Source organism: Centrocercus urophasianus, unplaced genomic scaffold (assembly GCF_019232065.1).
Source record: "Centrocercus urophasianus isolate 14NV4802_14NV808 unplaced genomic scaffold, USGS_Curo_1.0 seq_10, whole genome shotgun sequence".
NCBI classification, from domain to species: Eukaryota; Metazoa; Chordata; class Aves; order Galliformes; family Phasianidae; genus Centrocercus; species Centrocercus urophasianus.
In genome coordinates, this window is record NW_024884142.1 from 95,342,414 (window position 1) to 95,361,717 (window position 19,304).

Consider the following 19,304-nt stretch of genomic DNA (forward strand, 5'->3'; position numbering starts at 1 on the left):
ATTAATAAACACTTGAGTAAGCGAATAAAATGATAAATTATTACATAATCTTATTTATAGCAGTTTGAGTATATAACTGTAGAAAAATGTATTTGTTGCTTTATTATAGTGGTCAAATTTTCTAAGTAGTAAGGTTTTTTTAATTGTATTTATATAACGCTCCAAGGCAATGTAATGCATTGTACAGATAACTTAATTATTTACTATTTATGAAGTAGTAAAAATTCAGAAGAGAGGGTAAATTCTACATAAATTCTAACAAACAATTTCAATGTGGGTATCACTGAAAGCTTTGACGCTTTCCTACTTTTTGCCACCTCTAAATATGAAGTCCTCCCTCTGGAAACAACAGGGAAAAAGGTCAGACAACCGAGTAGTCTGCTAACTAGGGGAAGAGGGAAAAAAAAAAGTCATGATGCTAAGTGCATTCTACAACTTCATACAATATGTGAGGTTAGGGTTCATTTTTATTGGATCCTAAAGATTCAACTAACATAGTTATATTAATGATATTTTTCAGGAGTAAACTTATAGTGAAGGAGAAGATGAGAGGGACATTGTGGGTTTCTTAAATAGCCAGGTCAATAGACAATAGATGCCTGAGTGTGGTTGAGAAGAAATCATTAAAGGTTAAAGCTAAATCTAGCATATATTGATATTAAAAGAATGTAATTTGGACCTACTTTTTAAGAATTTGGAAGATACTGTGAAATTCCCTACTCTTGATCATGCAGATGCCATGAAACTGACTTCTGGTTGTCAGTGGAGCTAAGTAAAGACACATTAAAAAAGCTATAGTTGTATTTAAATGCTCTTAAAAACAGGTACCTTTTTTTCCCTTTGCACTAAATAAAATCTTTATAATTAGTCATTAGTTAATCATGACGGTGAGATGCTAGAAATCCATAAACTAAACCAGAACACCTCCACCTAACTAATGTTATCCATTATATTTTCTAATAAAATATTTTAATAACAACTATTCCATGTAATTAATCAGTTGGGTAGAGTTTCTTTCTGTTCCATTTTCCCACTTATGAAATAAACAGAAGTTCAGATGGCATGTTTATAGCTATTAAAATGTGTAATTTTAGAAACCTATTCAGTATTTGACAAGCCTGAAAACTTTGATGTTAACTATTATTCTTAAAGTGTTCTTAGTCCTGAGGGTTGTAACTATGGCATTACATGCAATTACTTGTTGTGTTTGCAAGTCCCCAGTGGCAATAATTAGTCTACCTGTTGACATACTGTTTCTCTACTCCATTGTTAATGTAGGCAATTGATTTGCACGTGGGTGTAATTACCATCGCTGATGGTGTCGGAGATGAGCTTCCCCACCAGGGTCCTGTCAATCATCACTTTCTCCAGCTGTGGCCCAGAAAGGCTTAGGGAGACCAGTACACCCGAATGAAAGAGGAGCTAAATCCAAATAGTGAGAAAACAAGACATCAAGAATCATTAATAACACGAAACGTTCCAAGGTAGGTGTTAGCAGCTGTTACGTAGCAATTTTATTTTCAAAATCACGAAGAAGACTTTTATCTTAGACGTGAAGATGTCTTATAATAACTTTGAAAGCTTTTTCAATGAAAAAGAGAGGTGTAATACGACACTGAATCATGTGGCTACAAGAATTACAAATGAATAACAATTGAAGATGGTGCATGCTGGGTCCCCAAGTGTTGAATACAATGTACTGAATTTGCCTTCTAAAAAACAAAAGTAAATTCTGTCCTGAATGTGGGATAAATTGATCACTCTAAACTGTCAAGAAATGATTTATCTTACATTTCTTGCTTTTACTTCTTCCATGTCATATTTAATTGCTTAATTAATAATTAATTATACCATTATTTGTTAAGCATTTAAATATGCTTTTATTTAATGCTTACATATTATTATTTACATGCTTCTGTATATGGATAGTGGGTCAAGAATTTCCAATACACTCAATAATGTGGGGCATGCTGCAGATTTTAGCTACTGAACTTGAGACACTGTAAAAGCCATCCATAGACCTTCAGAGTAAAATGTTTTTCTAATGTGTTCATACTGTTCCTGTCACCACTTGATTTCACTGTTAAAAAAAATGTAACAGCATAGCTTGCAATAAAAAAGCACACAAGCTTACACTTCATGTAGTTTTATATTACTTTCAGAGATTACAAAGAGCAGCTTTTTGCTAAGTCCAGTTATTTCTGACCATTTGTATACTGTTTATCTTAAATAACGGTACTCTACCATTCTCATAGCTCTGGGCTCCTAACAAATTCATATACTCCCCTTCACATATCATCAGACACGTCTCCCTTAGAAAGAAGAAACTTAAACTACTGGACAGAATATTCAGAGGCTTCTCTCAGTGCTAACTATTTCTGCCTAATTAGTGTCAATTACATTATACATCTAATCTCAAAGAATAAGTCACATATTTATCAGCTCTTCCTGATGCCAAATCTTGCATGAAAGAGATAACACACAGTAGGAAGTGTCACAAAAAACATTACTTTCTGCATAATTAACTCATTAAACTTGATAACTTCCTGAATGCAACTATTAGAACAAAACCATTCACAACAAACACCAATCCTCCCAATCTTGAATGGTATTTACTTTGCCAACTTTATTTCAGTATAAGAAAAGCTTTCTAAGAAAAATACTGCTTTCTTAGTAACATGGCGAAAGATGTTATCAGGGTTTTTAAAACAATCTGACCATATAATTGTTTATCTCGTTTCCAAATTTGGGCTCTGCAAAAACCTTGATGTAAAAACAATGAAAGATTTGATGAAAAATGACTTTGATCTTCACAGGCAGTACTGCAAAGAGACGAGCATTTTAATTTATCACCTAGTTCCACCTCTGATCCCACATGCTGCAGGAATAGATGACCTCAGTATAGAAGTTAAAGACATTTCAGATCAGCTCTAGCTCCTGGCATATGGTTGCAACTCTGAAGGACTCATCCTGGCAGATGGGTTCATTTCCCTCTGATCACTAAAAAAAAAATAGTTATCACTTCAGCAGAGACCACATCAGCCTAAAAACTGAGCAATCTTTTCTGGCAAAGGATGCTCTGAGGATAAATGACTGAAGAAACATAGCAGGGACTCAACAAAGGCCAGAAGTAAGCAGTTCCAGCTCTTCTGCCTAAAAGCAGATTTTTAATAAAATCTCAGTACTTTTTAAAAAACTTTCAACTAGTGAAATGGTTGTCCTTGCAGTAGAATTTGGCTGTTGGTTTCATGCTATAATTCTGACGCAAATGTAGTTGCAGCTTAGTTTTTTTAGTACAACACACCAGCACAAAAGCACCAGGCAAAGTGCACAAGAAAATATAATACTGGGAGAGATGAGGTGAGACACCACACCTCTTCTGTCTTTTTCATACGTTACAGACAACAGTAATATAATTGATCTGAATCTCCTTTAGCTTATGGATACATTACAGATTTTTTTTTCCTCTGTTTCACACGGTAGTGATTCAAAGCCAAAAGGACAAATATGTCATGCAACTCCGCTAGAGCAATGGAAGTGCTGGGAACCAGAATGCAGCAATCCAATGAAGTTGCCTCTTATTCAGTGCTCTGTTCCCAATTGTTCAGCTATGAAAACTGTCAACTCTACCTATTTTGTTATTACTTTATTTCTGTGCTCTCAGTAGCAAAGAACAGGACCAGCATATTTAAATAGATTAGTTGCTTGCCCTAACTAATATTTTCAATCAATGTTTTTTCAAGTCTATCTTCCTGCCAGCTCACAGTAGTTTGAAAACAAATTCCAGCAACTTCTGAAATAAAAACAAAAAATACCTATGATATAAAATTAATTTGTTAAGAACAAATGATTTCGTTTCCCATCCTACCAAAGTCTACATACACTGGTTTGAAGCACACACATACAAATATATATATATACATATATAAATGTATGTATAAAGTGTTTCGACACTCTCTGTCATAACAGATGTCCTTTAAGGTTTTGTCCTAGTAAAAATATTAGACACAGTTACACTCATGCAGCTCTTATTAGAGTCTTTCAAAACTTCAATTTATCCTCACGTTGAAGTTAGATTAGATAAAATCACAATTTATTTCCAACTTGATAATGTAAGTCTAGCAAGGTCTGACTACGGTTAGCTATAAGTGTCCAAAGAACATAGTTGAAAAAGTGAGGGTTGAAACACAGAAGTTGACAAGCTACTGTGCAAGAAAATAGTTATCAAACAATATTACATAAATATGCTAGGATAAGCAGTTCTAAATTTTCAGTGAATATCAGACAGCCAGAGAAGAAAAAACACTGCAAATCCTTCAGTAATATGCACCAATAAGAGAGCTAGTGCAATCACATACTCCCCATCTTGCATCTTCCCCACCACCTTTGCTTAGGAGCTATGCTCTACTTGCAGAAAATGCTTCTGTTTGGGTAGGAGAGTGTGAGTTGTTCCCATGCTCAGTCTCCTTGCAAAGGCTGAGGAAAGTGTACTGGAGTCAAACCAGGAGGATGGCCTTGGTAAATCAGAAGTACGTAGACTCCTGGTTTACCTGACAGAGTAGGGATAACACATTGACTCTCTCCAGGTAAAGCCCAGAAGAAAACTGTGTTGTGGTCTGTAGCCAGCCATTACACTAATGAGTGAGTGCACTACGGAATGAGGCCATGTGTTTGTCATTCTGCTGACATTTAATATGCCTGTGCAGTATGCCGTGTAGAGACATGCTTGCAACTCCTGGCTTGAGAGAAATAAAGAAATACAAGGTTAGGCTTCTTTAACTCTTACACGTTTCCAGGTATAAATTTACTTTCTGCTGATATGTTCATTTTCTTCTTCACAAGTCAAACCTGTTACAGAGCTAGAACGGACACCTATGGAAACTTCTCCACAGTGAATGATGAGACTCTCATATAAACAAAATTACAGTATGTTCATCCTTTGTTTTACATGTATGAAACTGGTCACTGAACCAATGCTAAGTATTTTCAATACTGCATAGGTACAGTGATAAAAAATAGGTTAAAAAAATTAGTTTGATGGCTTCTATTTTTATTTCCTTTCCTCTCCCTTTTTACTTTGCCAGTAAAACATTTCTTCCTATTATTCTCCGCAGAACTTTGAGATGTTTAAGCAAAGCTTAATATTCAATTTAACTAATTTTTGCTGTAATAATTTACTTATCATGTCTGGTATTACATTTGTGCTCTACAGGTTTAAATCCTTGCCTCTAGAAATTTTAGAGTCCAAATCAAAGACCTTACACATGGCCTTGTAATGGTAGTATTTCTTAGAATCATAGAATCCATAGAGTTGGAAGGGACCTCTGGAGGCCATCTAATCCAACTCACTTGCAGTGAACAGGGACACTCTCCTCCTTTTAAAAATCTTTCTGATTAGAACAGAGGAGTCTTTAAGAGAACCCTTCTGAGAGAGGCATTTCAGAACAAAAGAATATATCGAAGGGAAAAAAAATGATTAACTGGAATTCAAGACAGTCTATTCCAAGAATAGATGGTGACATGACAGAAGTTACTAAGTTCAGTACATAACATACATATGAAGCACATGGTTAGCTGCAAAATAACTCACTTTGACATTTCTCAGATGAAGCCATAATGGTTGCATCTGTCTTTTACAATACATGAATGTCATGTTAGAAAGGACTACTAAAACTTTTCTTATAGGATAAATAATATTGGGAAATGAAAAACAAACAGTACAAAAGACCCACAATTAAAACGTTACAATGCAGAGAACATATATATATTTCATGAAGTTCTTGAAGTTTGCCATGAAACACAAGCAAATATTTAAATGAAGTAGTAACACATTATCTTTTATCAACAATATTCTACAAAACAAAATACTTATCTGCTCGACACTATTTCAATTCCTTATACTCTGTGTGCAAAGACTGCCACGTGATAATAAGATCTAGGTGTTGTACATGTACTTGTGCAGTTAAGCTCATATTCTGGTGGATGGGAGCAGTCCAATGATAAGCATGAATGAATGTAGAGGAAATGGGAAAGACTGCAAACTTGGCTCACACACAGATACACAGCATTCCAACTCTAAGAAGTACCGCTCAGGGGAATTGCTCATCATTACCAAGGAATAAAAGCAAATGTCAAAGGCGTTATTTATACCTGGCACAAAGTTATTCCATTTGTGAGATATCAAATTAAGGGGGAAAAAAAACCACATGAATGAAATAAATCATAAATCTTTCAGACTGAAGTACTGTGATGTGAAAAATGGGAATCAGAAGATACATTGATACAGCTTTAACAGTCTCAAAGTGCTCTTAAACATAAGAACATGACATCATGCCTATTTGGAAGAATATTTTTATGCTTGAACAAAGTATGAGCTAAATGTTTGGGCATCTGGTGAACTTGAAAGAGCGAGCCATGTTACCAGGAAGCTGAACAAGAAGACTTGGTACAGGGAATTACGAACTTTGTGTGCCAAAATGGCTCTAAGATGGGCAAGCAAGACATTTGAAGGAGAAAAGGATACTCACAGAATGACAGAGCCCTTCCTTTCAAAGTGCTCCATATGTGTATTACTTTCTACTAAGCAAAGAACTTAAGTACATACTCAAAAACGATGAACTTCAGTAGATCTTGAGCATGTACTTAAATGAATTCCTTTATCCTTGGAAGCCATAGCCCTTGACTCCTCATTCATGCAGCTTAGCTGCTTATCAGCCCCTCTACCTAGAAAGATACCTGCAGAGCAAAGCCAGGATTTGCCTCTATCTGATTAAAATTGGAAGAGAAGAAAAATATGCCTGTAAAAAAAATACTGCTCCAAACTGTTTTCCCTTACAGAGTCCAACTGACAAAAGAATATGCAAAAGGAGAAGAGAATTGCAAAGCACTTCTTGTTCAAGCAGGTTCCCAGGGTTTTTCCCCACCTCTTCATTCCAGCTTGCTTTCTTAGCCACCCTACTGTAATTACTCTGTTGCATGCCTTATTACAAATGAAGTTACTGTTGTTACATGTTACTGTTTCACAACAATCGATGCATTTGTATTCCTAGCTCCAAATCTCTCAAACCACACAACACAGTAATAGTTGTGATCAAAAGCAACCAAAATAATTTAATAGGAGGGCAGTGTTCCTCTTATTAACTGGCGATGGATACTTGCTTCTCATGTATTCTAGACCTAATGTCTTGATTTTTATATCAGTTGCACTACTGTATGTCACCACATATCTTGCTAAATCAGTTTGCTTATGGGCACAGTAGCTGATATAACAAGCTGTGTCAGCACATACTGCTGTATCTCAATTCAGTTTTATGTATGTCAGTGATGGTAACCTAAAAACCATTTGTGTGCTTATGTAAATTGCAACACAAATCAGGTTAGATCATAGTTATTAAGCACAGAATGTATAAATCTTTTTCACTAGCAGGTAACTGATACGATTCACATCCACTGCTTGGCACTTACTTATAAAGTAAAACAATTCTCTGTTAGCATGTACTCAATTCTACACTGATATACAAATGTAAAAAAGTTGGAAAACAAATATTTCAGCTACAGCATACTAATTTCTACAACCCTATGTTGTTAAACCAAACTTGAATCAACAGCATTATTTCATAGGACTAATTTCATGACTTTGTGGTAAAACTAAAAAACATTCCAAAGAATTAGAGGAGACCATGGAAGGGAAGAAATCAGAACTTCTTCAAGCTATACTTGAAAGTATTGATAAAGTTAATTCCTTAGATTATTACTTTCAGACAGGGAAAAGCAATTTAATTATAAACAATACAGTGCCCTTTTATTGTAAAGGCCTCTTGTCTTTTTTCTGTCACACTTCTTTTATGGTCTGTTTACTTTCTTTTGACACCAGCTAACAGAAGATTACAGGATTATTTCAGCAGCTCATCACAGGTCATCAAAGTTGGGGTTCAGAAGTACTGTAAAGAAATGGTGTGCATTCAGATCCTACTAGAACTAGTAGCAATGAAGTTAAAGAAAAGAGCTCAGCCCTTTAGGGCTCAACTAAGCTCTTTTAAATAGGAGTGTAAATTCCTTGAAAAAAATCTCTATACGGTCCAGGCTATTTTTACATGAACTGGCACACTTTCTATTTCAGAAGCTCTAAGCACTACCTGAATAAAGACTGGAGACTGCAAAAAAATAAAGGTCAATAAATTTTCTTTAGCAATACACTGATTGTGCACAAAAAATTAATAGGAGAAATGTTGATGCATAAAATGAAACATTAAGAAAGGTGTAAAGCTGGGACAGTACAGCTTTAGTAGTAGTTCTAGGCAAACTCATCTACAAGAGCCAATTTTGAGAAACCCATGCATACAAAGCATAATCTGCATGCAAGCTAACTATATTTTTCAGTGAAGGCTAATTGGTCATTACATGCAAACTCACTTTTAGAAGATGCACATTTAAATTTACAGACTGTAATTTTTGCCTGCGGGCTATTTAGAAGCTAGAAGATTTGGAGGAGGCAATGAGGGATTAGTAATAGTGATTTTTAGGTTCCAGAAAGCACTCTAACAGCAGTCCTGTGCTTTTTTTTTTTTTTTTACAGTATTGCTATCATCCTATCTCCTTTCAGTTAACTTTTTTTCCTTCTATTCATTCTGTCTTACTAAAGATACAGTGACCACTGAGTTTTCACATAGCATATCTTCATTACAAAGGAAAGGGAACGCTTCCTGGTTCAGCTAGAGATACAGCAGACTCAGATGCACAGAACAAATATTGTCAAGAGAAACAGCTGTTATTAATTATATACATATAAAATAATTAATAATTAATTAATATAAATTAATTATTTTAATTACTACTATAGAATTTATTTGGCATTACACTACTGTCATAGAATGGAGAGCTAAAAAAATGAAGATGCTAGAATTCAAATCACAGAATTATAGAACCACTAAGGTTGGAAAAGACCTCCAAGTTCATCCAGCCCAACCATCCTCCAATGATACCCATTAAACCATGTACCTTAGTAACATATCTACACATCTCTTGGCCACCTCCAGGGATGCTGACTCAAGCACCTCCCTGGGCAGCCGGTTCCAGGGCCTCACCACTCATTTGTATCAAACTTAGCCCAAAACACTGAAAATTATGACAGACCAGTTTATTCCATGCTTTCCGGGTTGTTGTTTTCTACTACACTTGAAAGTTAATGCAAACATGGTCTCTCCTTTTTCCATGAACAGCTGCTCTGGTATCTATCCAAAGCAGAATGTGAATACATTTGTGCTGTTGTAAGGATCACACCATTTCTAGTGAATCAGTCTCCTGTTCTAAATTAAAAAAAAACGAGTGGATAAACTCTTTTTCAGAATTTCAAAACGTGACTTTTTTTTTCCTGCACGAATGTTCAAAGGCAAATGAGCAGTGCAAACACAACCACTGATACAAGACAGGTTTTCTAATCAAGATCCTTCCGAACTATTGATTTTTCATATTTTATTTTCATATTTTTATTTTCATTATTTTCATATTACTGAAGAAGACAAGGTGGAATACCATCATGGTTTTGGCAGAAAATTATAAATGCTGTTGGCGAGTTCAGTTATAAGTCATTACTATATTATAAATATTTTATCCTGTGATTGAGAAACCAAAAGTAAAATTTAAGGAGAAAGAGATGAATAGGATTTTTATCTGTAACTTTAACTCTGGCTACCTACTATAAATGTCATCTTAAAATCTTTTAAAATTACTCAATTTTTTATGTTCTATCCCTTTATACGATTCAATCCAATATAGAGCCATCTCTCTTATTTCTCATTATGAACAACTAATAAGTTAACTTGTATTGTCTGCTCTTTGTTTATCTAGGCCTGAAATCATTTAGAGGATGTTAAATTTAAAAATAGTGTTTTATACACAACTGATTGTCAAATAGAGATGTAATAAAGAACAACCAAATTTTGGCAAGAAGTGCGCTGTTCTAAAGTGTGCATTGGTAAGGGATGCAGGTCTACGCATATATAGAGATGGGAGGAGAAGGAAAATGATAGCAAAAGGGACTGGGAAAGCAAATGAAGAGACAGCAAACTGACAAGCAAATGAACACACTTACAGCTAATTGACTTAGTATTTCTTAACCACATTCCTTTTCTAATCAGAACAATAACAACAGAAAAAAAATTCATATAAATTAGCATGCAATTAATATGCAATCCATTCTAGAAGATTAACGTTCACTGATGAATAATACGTAATCTGTATACGAATTATATACATTTGTTAATGATAAGATCTGATAGGCTTAGACAACAACATCCTTATTACTGATACAAAAAGACTTCATAGCACGTGATGTGTCAGGTGCTTAGAAAAACCTTGCTGCTCCTAAAGACTTTTCAGGAATTTCAGCACTATTTTTCAAATATTTAACAGTCACCCAGTTGATTTCCATTTGAAACTACTTGGATTAGAAAAAAAAAATTACGAAACTAAAAAAGGATGAAAGTTAAAACTCGATTTCCTTTGCAAACAGTAACACGTATCTACAATGCAAAGTTAGCTTTAAACACGCACGTTCCTCATAAACAATGAAATCTGTAGGAACTTCTGTATATTACAGATGTCTGTCAGAGCAAACTCTTGATTAAGAAGCTAAAGCATATGCTTAATGTGCCAGTCTCCCACCTATCCTACTACTTCATGTTAATGAGGATGTGAAAAGTTATTTTTTGTATACAAACATGCAACTTAGGTAGACAGAGAACATATATACATGCGCTGCATATCACAATATCTTCTGCTCCGTTACTTTATTTAGCTAGCTTAGGCTTACAGTCTCCCTCCCATACTATTTAAGCATAAAATAAAAAACTTCATAACAGAGATGTAAGTAATTAGGATAAAAAATGTAATATAACAGATTCCAGACTTGTCTATATATTGTAATCATTCTCTTAGCCTGCTTTTCCAAGGTTTAGGATGCTTTCAGTTTTCCCCCATAATAAATTCTTACAGAATCAGGCACCGTTCATATAATTTCTCCTGTGAAAAAACCCAGATTTTTGCTTTGTAATATCTGTTTCATATTAGGAACTTAAATAAACACAATCTAGGTAAGAAGAGCCTCATACATTAAAAACCCCGATGACTTTCAGTATTATTTAACATGTTAACGCTATCTCATCCATCACTGAATGCATGTTCAGCTTCACTGAATGAACACTGTAAGACCTAGTCAAAACATTTTACCTGGCAGATACATTTGTTCTTCCATTTGCTCAGCACACATCGACCATTTTGCATTAAGTCCTAAAGGACAACAAAAAACAGAGAATGGAGTTGGCAGTATGCATTGCCAATATCAGTTAACCTACTTTGGATTTTCAAGTTTACAGATGAAGTATGCCACACAAAGATCCAGTGGTTGTGGAACCACCCGCCAGACAAAAGCGCATTTATCAACACAGGGACAGTTGGATCTTGATGAAAATTAAAGCTGTTGAAAGGGTTTGAAAACCAGATCATCTGTTACCGTTTTTGAAAGTTCTGAAATATACCTCAACCTCCCTCAGTGTATCTCGCAGTTTTTCCGGTCTTTTGTTTTTCAGTATCCAAGGGTAATCTCGAGCTGGCAAATGAAAGAGGCAAAAAAGGTTTTTAAAAGAAAAATTATGTATAGGTGAGCATACATATATATATATATACACACACACACACACACACACACACGTGAGTGTGTGCACATGCATGTGCGCATGCAAACAGTCATTAAATATAATAAAAGTTCTACAAGTTGAACTTCTTTTGCTGTGGAAATATAAACTGGGTTTTCCAGGAGATACCCTAAACACAAGACTTACCTATAACTGGAAGGGAATGGCTATGGTTTCTATTGTTAAGTGATTTCCTTTTGAAAAGCTCTACTGTAGGAACAGTTAGCATAAAATATCCACACTGGCTATGAATTCACCGTAGCAATTGTGCACAAAGCTCTCAGGATGGAATATCCTGCTCAGCTGCTAAGCAATTGCAATGAGAAAGCATCTCATAGTCAGTATGTTAACTCAGATTCAAGTTACCAAATCTTCAACAGGTGCTATTCTTTAGAACTAACATTTCGTTGCCAATTTCAAAAAGCAGGCACTGATGTGTCTGCAAAACATTTATGCATGAATATATGCATATATAGAGGTATTAACAACAGGTAACTGTGAACACTATAGGCTATATTATGGAGTATAGTTATTTACAGGATTTGTTCTTGGAAAATTTGTTCCTAAGAATCCGCCTAGTCAAGGAAATCAGAAACCACGTGACTTCCACAGTCCTTTAACAAAAATTATTAATATTTAGCAAAATATTTTGAAAATTGGGGGGTAATACATAAACACTGAAAACAGGAGGCAAAGCTTCCTGCAGCTGCGTATCACTAGGCTCGATTCATGGCTGAGAATCAGGCTTGTGAAACTGCATTATTTAAAAGTGAGCAGTTTTCTGTTCTTGAGTACACAATAAACAACATGAGAAATTAGAACACACCTTTTTTTTTTTAAAATCTAGTGCATTTAAGGGAAACTTGATTAAAAGTTTTGAGCTCTGAGCTGTCAGTTTGTACACCAACTTCCAGACTGAATAACGTAACAGTAGTGTTTAAACTCCTCTGCAAAAAGGAGCTTACAAAAAGAGTGCTCTAGAGTGGGGGGAAAAAAAAAAAAGAAAAAAAAAAAAGGATTTCATCTATCAACAAAAGCACACAAACATACAACTTCTCTTTGTATTTTATTGGACAAAAGCCAGCGTTGGTGGAACTGTTACGATAATATTAATTAGGCATGTAAGATCACATTTTCAATAATTGCCTTCATAAATACTGGAATATGTATCCACATATGCAAAATGGGAAATTGCCTGTACGGATGCTAAATTATATATATACAAATCAGCAGCCATGAATAAAGTTACCCAGCACTCCTCCTGAAGAAATGTCTGTTCTGTTTTCTGTTTAGGCCACTCCAATATTTACAACCACAAGATGTAGTAGCTTGTGTTCTTTTGCATGCTTGAGGTTTCTGTATAACTGGATTTATCTGAGCCTGCTTCTTTTCATACAGCCAGCGCCTATTCGATAATGCTACATGAAGCACAAGGGATGTAAATCCATTATGCTCCTCCCTGCTTAAAACCCTCCCCACCTTTACAGAGCTGTATTGATTCTGACACACAACCCTCCATAGCAGGTATAGATTTACCACGCAGCTGTGTGCACCTTTATAACCATCTCCAGCAGGGTTTCATCCTGCTTCAAACCTAACTTATGGTGCTGCAAATAACTCCTCTTTCCAGAGCACACTTTGCCTTAAAAAACTGAACTGATAAACTTAATAAACTGAACTGTTTTTAAATTGATAATGCAGGAACCATGTACATGTTTCAAAGCTAAAAATGTTCTATGAAGACAGCTGGTTATTAACCTGCAAGTTGATTTTGGATGAAAATATTTTAGCTATAATTTTCAGTTTTGAGGCAGTTGGTGCTTTGATGCAAAAGCTAAGTTGGAAAATATTTTAGGTTCATATGCTGGATAACTTTCATTTTTGTGACTTCTCTTGATAATGAATTTGAGAAGCAATGCACACTACTAACCTCAGTGAAACAGAAAAAAGACCAAGACAAAACACAAATGTGCCAGGAAGGAGTAGTTACAACTTTTCTATTGTTTTGTTAGTAATGCAGAGACAAAATGGCACAGACACAAAGTTACACTGGAAACAGCCTGACATTATTATTATTATTTTAAGTTTTTCCAGTTGTATCATCAATACAAAACAATAATTTTGTCTTACTCTAACAAGAAACTGAGAAAACATCCTTACATTCTGCTAGCTTTTGCTTGTCTTCCAAATACCCATGCTTCATTTGTGATCCTAGAGAAAAGAACAGATGAAAAGAAGCACGATAATCCTTACAACTGCTGTCAGCAAATATTAATATTAGAGAGGAGTCACATATTGTGATAAAACACAGAAATTTACAAAAAAAAAATAAAGACAGTCCTGATGTTTTCACCTCTTAAGTCAGATATCTTAAATTTGCAGTGAAAGAAAGGCTTATGAGGCCCAACAGGTGGGCCAGTATTACTGAGCCTCCACTCTCATCAGATAGTGAAGTGAGCTGCAACTGAACACAGAGGAGCAGCTGAGTCGGTCTATCAACAGAGGCACAGAGACAGCGGGTGACCCACCACACTGAGCCCAGGGATGCCCACACAAGCTTCCACTCCAACCTGGCTGCAAATGGGAAGCAATTCCAGCTGAAGAGACCTTTTGGCCCATCGTGAAACTTCCAGGATTAACAGGATTAATCAGATAAAGAAAATTGATCATTCACTCTGAAATGGCTATTTCAGATAGCAGCGAGGGCTGCAGGAGGCCAGACCAGCACTCGTGCATCCATGATGCCCTCTACTGGGATGCAGCAAATCCCGAATTCCTGCAACAGCCAGCACCTGCATGCCCAGTGAAGCACAGTGTCTGAGAAGTGCCTTAGCATTCTGCAATAGGTGAAAGGAACACAGAAACAGAATATAAAAACAAAATACAAAATCCCAATAAGGTTTTGATGGCACAAAGCTTGTCTTTTATAATTTTATTTGTATTGGAGAGATATTAAATTACACACAATACATTGTTATGTAGATATTTTCCCATAGCCTTCTTTTTTCCTTTTCAGTAAAGAGTTTTTAAATACTCTGAAGTAACTTGGATAAATGAGTCTCTACTCATGCCTACTTCATAGAAATACAGAGGCACAGATCAGAAATTCAAAACGGAAGTTTTCAGAGTGAACTGCCTCTGCCAAAGAACCCTGAACATCTGGAAGCCCTGTTTAGTTTTAGTTATGGGTGTTTATTTTACCTGGCTCTTTCTTGTCATAGTACTGATGTACCCCAATGTCTTCATCTATATAATCAAATAGAAATACAGTTAGTTATTGATGTGACACTGGAAACAAAACATAACTTAGCAAGCAAAGTTCAGCATCACAATTCAAGCAAGCTGGAGCAAAGTACTTAAATTGCAAGCCAGAGTGGAAAAACTGCAGAATATACTCTGAATACCAGTTGGAGTTTCAAGAATCAGCAAGCTAGGGCTGAAGGAGCACATGCCAGGTCCTTAGATTTGTTTGCAGCTGTCATTTCACATATGCTTTGATTCTCTTCCAGCTGCCAACACTTAAAAGTGTTTTTTAACCACTTTCCTAATGACCATCTTTTGTGTTCTTTCACAACAAAAGGTAAGAAACACAGGTAAATGCAGACTGTACCTTAGAATAACAAGAAATGTTTTCTGAGGCAAGTTGAAGTCAACAGTAATATTTTTTTTTAACATTTGTGGATTTCAGGAAGCTGCCTATCCAAAGGATCCAATATTGATCTATAGGTATTACTGCCTACTGTTGTATTAGATGCAAAAGCATGTATTTATTCCTATGGCTTAGGGCAAGCCCTGGCTATATACCAACAGCCTATCAGCATCAAACACAAGCGTGCACTTACCCAGAGCATCTCCCTCTGTCCTCCAGGTTCCATGGCAAAGAAATTTGGATGCTTGGGCTACCATAAGACTGCAAGCCAGCTTCTAATGTGGCTGACTGCCAAATACTTAGGTATACCATGGCAAGCTCCACCAATAGATCTAAGTCTGACTTAAATCTGCAGTGTTTTAAAACAATTTATTTGACACTGCATGTCATTCTAAATGCATTCTAAACTCAAAAGACATTATGGGGAGAAATTCATGTGCAGAAATGTAGGAAGACAATGTCAAAGATGGAAAATAGGTACAGTATGCCCACACACTTATATAATTGTTACAGAACCAGAACAGTTCTCACACACAGACAGGTTGCTATGGCACATGAGTCAATATTTGAATGATAATAACACTTGATCGGTTTTCAGTGAAAACACAGTACAGTGGGCATGAAGTGTCATAAATAATATGATCCATTTATAACTCAGTAGGGTTTGTTTGTTTCTTTTTTTTACTTTAGCAATAGTAAGACAAGGTGAATGAAGTGTTGGTAAATAGTTTAGTGTCTCCTAGAATAATCAATTAATAATACTAGTGTTTCCTTGTATGTACAAGGCTTCATATAATCATGCAAAATACCTGGAACATGAAGCAATTTCTTATTTTCATACTAAGTACAAATCAAAATGCCACTGCAAATCAAGTTGACTATTGATCTTCATTCACCCAAATCAGTTACTATGCTGAAGCTTAAAGTCGAGTAGGGTATAGCTTCCCAAAAGTGAAAAGGCAACCAGTTAAATATAATCTCAACATTTCAGAGTTGAAAGGATGCTCCAATTCTACAATGAGATAAGCAGAGAAACTAAGTCCAAACATAATCTTGCTTTCTAATTTTCTTTCTCCTAAGCTTAAAACCTACTTCATTTAAGTATTCAGAATTTTATATCAATTTAATATTCATCAACAGGCTTTGCTATTTTGTTTTATTAACAGGTAACAGCTCACCACTAATATGTAAGGTAGTCTTCAAAGACCACAGGTGCAGCTCAGTCAGGCAGAAAGTCATCTGATGGCAGATGGGAGCCCTAGCACTATGAAAAAAAGGAAAGAAAATGCAAGAACAAATTAATTACTATCTATCACCAACAAAACCAGTTATTTTGGAAAAGAATTGCTGGAAGAATCAACCACTGATGCTGTTTTGTTGTACTTAAGTTGTAGTTTTTAACAACAATAAAATGAACGATGCATGAGAAAGAACAAAATAAGAGGACATGCATATACATAACCACTGTATACAGAGACAAATCAACATCTGCTTGAAGTTAGAGTTGCTCTTTCCATAGAGAGTAGCTTTGTGCTTGATGCTTCTCATATACACTTTATAATCTACCTTTACTCTACAGCTATTACCTTGAAACATGGAAAAGTGAAGCCATTACTTAAAGATCTTCCTCTTACGAAAATTTGACCTCTGGGGCTCATTTTTTCAGACATTGTACATAGGGAAATATCAATATAGTCATGAAACAGATGTCCTTGTAAATAAAGCACATGAAATCAAGACTGACAAAACAGCAGACATGAAGGAAAACACAAACATAGAAAAATTACGCACATAGATTACAGTTTTAAACTGTGCTCTGCTTTGTTGAACAATCCATCTGGCTATTCTTTCTAGAGGATGTGTTGTATTTCAATGGAGCATTTCCAATCTTCTCAGATGCTACAATTAATAGACTTGCCTGCATAGTAACTTCCCTTAGGGCTCAAGTAGGCACATAGACCAATTACTTTGGTTACTTTTGCTAAACCTGAGAATCCACTGAAAGCTGGACTTGGAAGCGAAGCTTACCAAGACACAACGCACTTCAGAGCCACTGCTAGAATGATACTGCACTTCAACTTTTTTCTTGGAACTTTCTTTTTATCTTCATTTCTTTCCTATTAGTACAACTTAAACAACATTCAGATTTTCAGTCGTTGAGAAATGAACCAATTAGAACACAACTGCAGAACTCCTGCGATGAAGTCTGTAACTTCATCACATAAAGACTACCAGACAGTTCTGTCAACAGTGCTATGATGAGAAATATGTGCAAGGATCTCAGGTAGCATCAAGGAAACTATCACAGTCCCAGCAAATCTATGAGACCTTGAGGTATTATAACTGAAGCTAATATGTATGTTTTGATGCACTGCCTAATCCACTGAAATAGCAGCAAGCGGAAATGGTATTTTCTTTACACTGATCCCCAAATGTACAAAAAGTCTTGCTGACTTACTAAATCCCATAGTCCTGTAAGAAAGAAAGAAAAAAATAGCTCACAATGCACATCTAGTGAATGGAATATACTTTCACCTTGGGTGAGAATGAGATTTGGAAAAAAATGCAAAGAGATTAGCAGCGTGGTAGTCTGTTGAACATGGGAACCACTTGTGGTATAAATATGGATGAGGACAACCCCTTGTTTTTCATGTGGACTACTGTAAAAGAAGATTGTGTATTATAATTTTCTGATTTGATTTCACTTTCTTTCCTTTCTTAGAAAGTGAAACAAAACTTACATTCCCCAAGGGCCCAGGGATCTTGATTAGATCTCTCACTAATAAAAAGTCACTGAATTGAGTGAACTACTCCAAATCCTATCATGGTTTGACTAAGAAAAAATGAAAAGAAAAAAAAAAAAAGCCTTGATTGGCAGATGATCTGTTCACCTGGAAAGGTGGTATAACTGCAGAGAAGACAAGTCTAGGATACTTCAGCACAACAAATAATCTAACATAACTTCCCAAAACAACTCCAAAACTTATATAAGTTGACATCATGGGATGTTTCTATTGTTGCTCCCCCCAGAAAGACTTTCAAGCATTAATTCCTTCACTGATGTCAATGTCACAGGGGAAATCCTCCAAAAATACAGGGAAGCTTTCAAATGGACACCGAATGAATTATGAATTCCAATGAATTCAAATATTCATTCTTCAAACACATACTTTAAAAAAAAAAAAAATTGTACCTGTAAATTTTTTATAAAAGCCTTGTATTAAAATGTAAAAAACACAGACTTCTTAAAATCTGCATTTCAGTTCTGTACTGAATATCCCAGATTAAGAAAAATTCCCTGCATCTCTAAAGAAGTAAAAGAGATTTTGCCAAATAACCAGTCCTTGAATTTATCTTTTTGCTTCTCCCTTTCTCTGGACCTCAAGCACTCCCAAATCAGCTAATTATTTGAATGCTGGTTGATGTTGTGTCACTGAAAGTAGCCATCTTCCTCCAGAATACTGGTCCAGTCCATCAGTATCCTAATCTGAAATATCCTCAGTTTATACTTTACAGAGAAATTGCTTCAGTAACAAGTACATTTTAAAGTCGTTTTTTGATTCAGATGAATTAATTTTCTTATAGATCTTTTTGATGGAATATACACTGACTTTCAAAGTTAAGCAATCACAGATCACCATTTACCACATCAATATTTTCCAGCACAATGGAGATGACAGTGAGCTGTTTGCTGCTGGAAAAACAGTTAAGCACGAAAACATAAAGAAGCTTTAAGAAATCCACATCCTTCTTTTAAAACTGAGTAGAAATTAGGAAAAATAGGTTAAAATTAATCTATTGTTAGGGTAAAACTGGAATTCAGTTTAACGGCTGATTCTTTCTCTGGCTCATGCAACACTGACTGCTTTCACAGCACCTCCACAAACAGGCAGAGATATTCTGGTGGCTGCAAAAAGCTTACTGACAAATGGAGATGTTCTATGATGGTTTGTCTGCTCCACTAT

The 19,304-nt window shown here is 35.6% G+C and overlaps 1 protein-coding gene across 1 annotated transcript in view; it reads right to left on the bottom strand.

The window, feature by feature from the left end:
• Window positions 1-19,304, bottom strand: part of LOC122161166 (WD repeat containing planar cell polarity effector) — a 137,745-nt gene that overhangs the window by 77,342 nt on the left and 41,099 nt on the right. The window contains exons 4-9 of the mRNA XM_042820356.1: window positions 16,518-16,603; window positions 14,892-14,936; window positions 13,851-13,901; window positions 11,535-11,605; window positions 11,227-11,286; window positions 1,308-1,422 (exon numbers count right to left, since the gene is read on the bottom strand). Of these exons, the coding sequence (XP_042676290.1) occupies window positions 1,308-1,422; window positions 11,227-11,286; window positions 11,535-11,605; window positions 13,851-13,901; window positions 14,892-14,936; window positions 16,518-16,603 (428 nt within the window). The remainder of the gene's footprint in view (window positions 1-1,307; window positions 1,423-11,226; window positions 11,287-11,534; window positions 11,606-13,850; window positions 13,902-14,891; window positions 14,937-16,517; window positions 16,604-19,304) is intronic.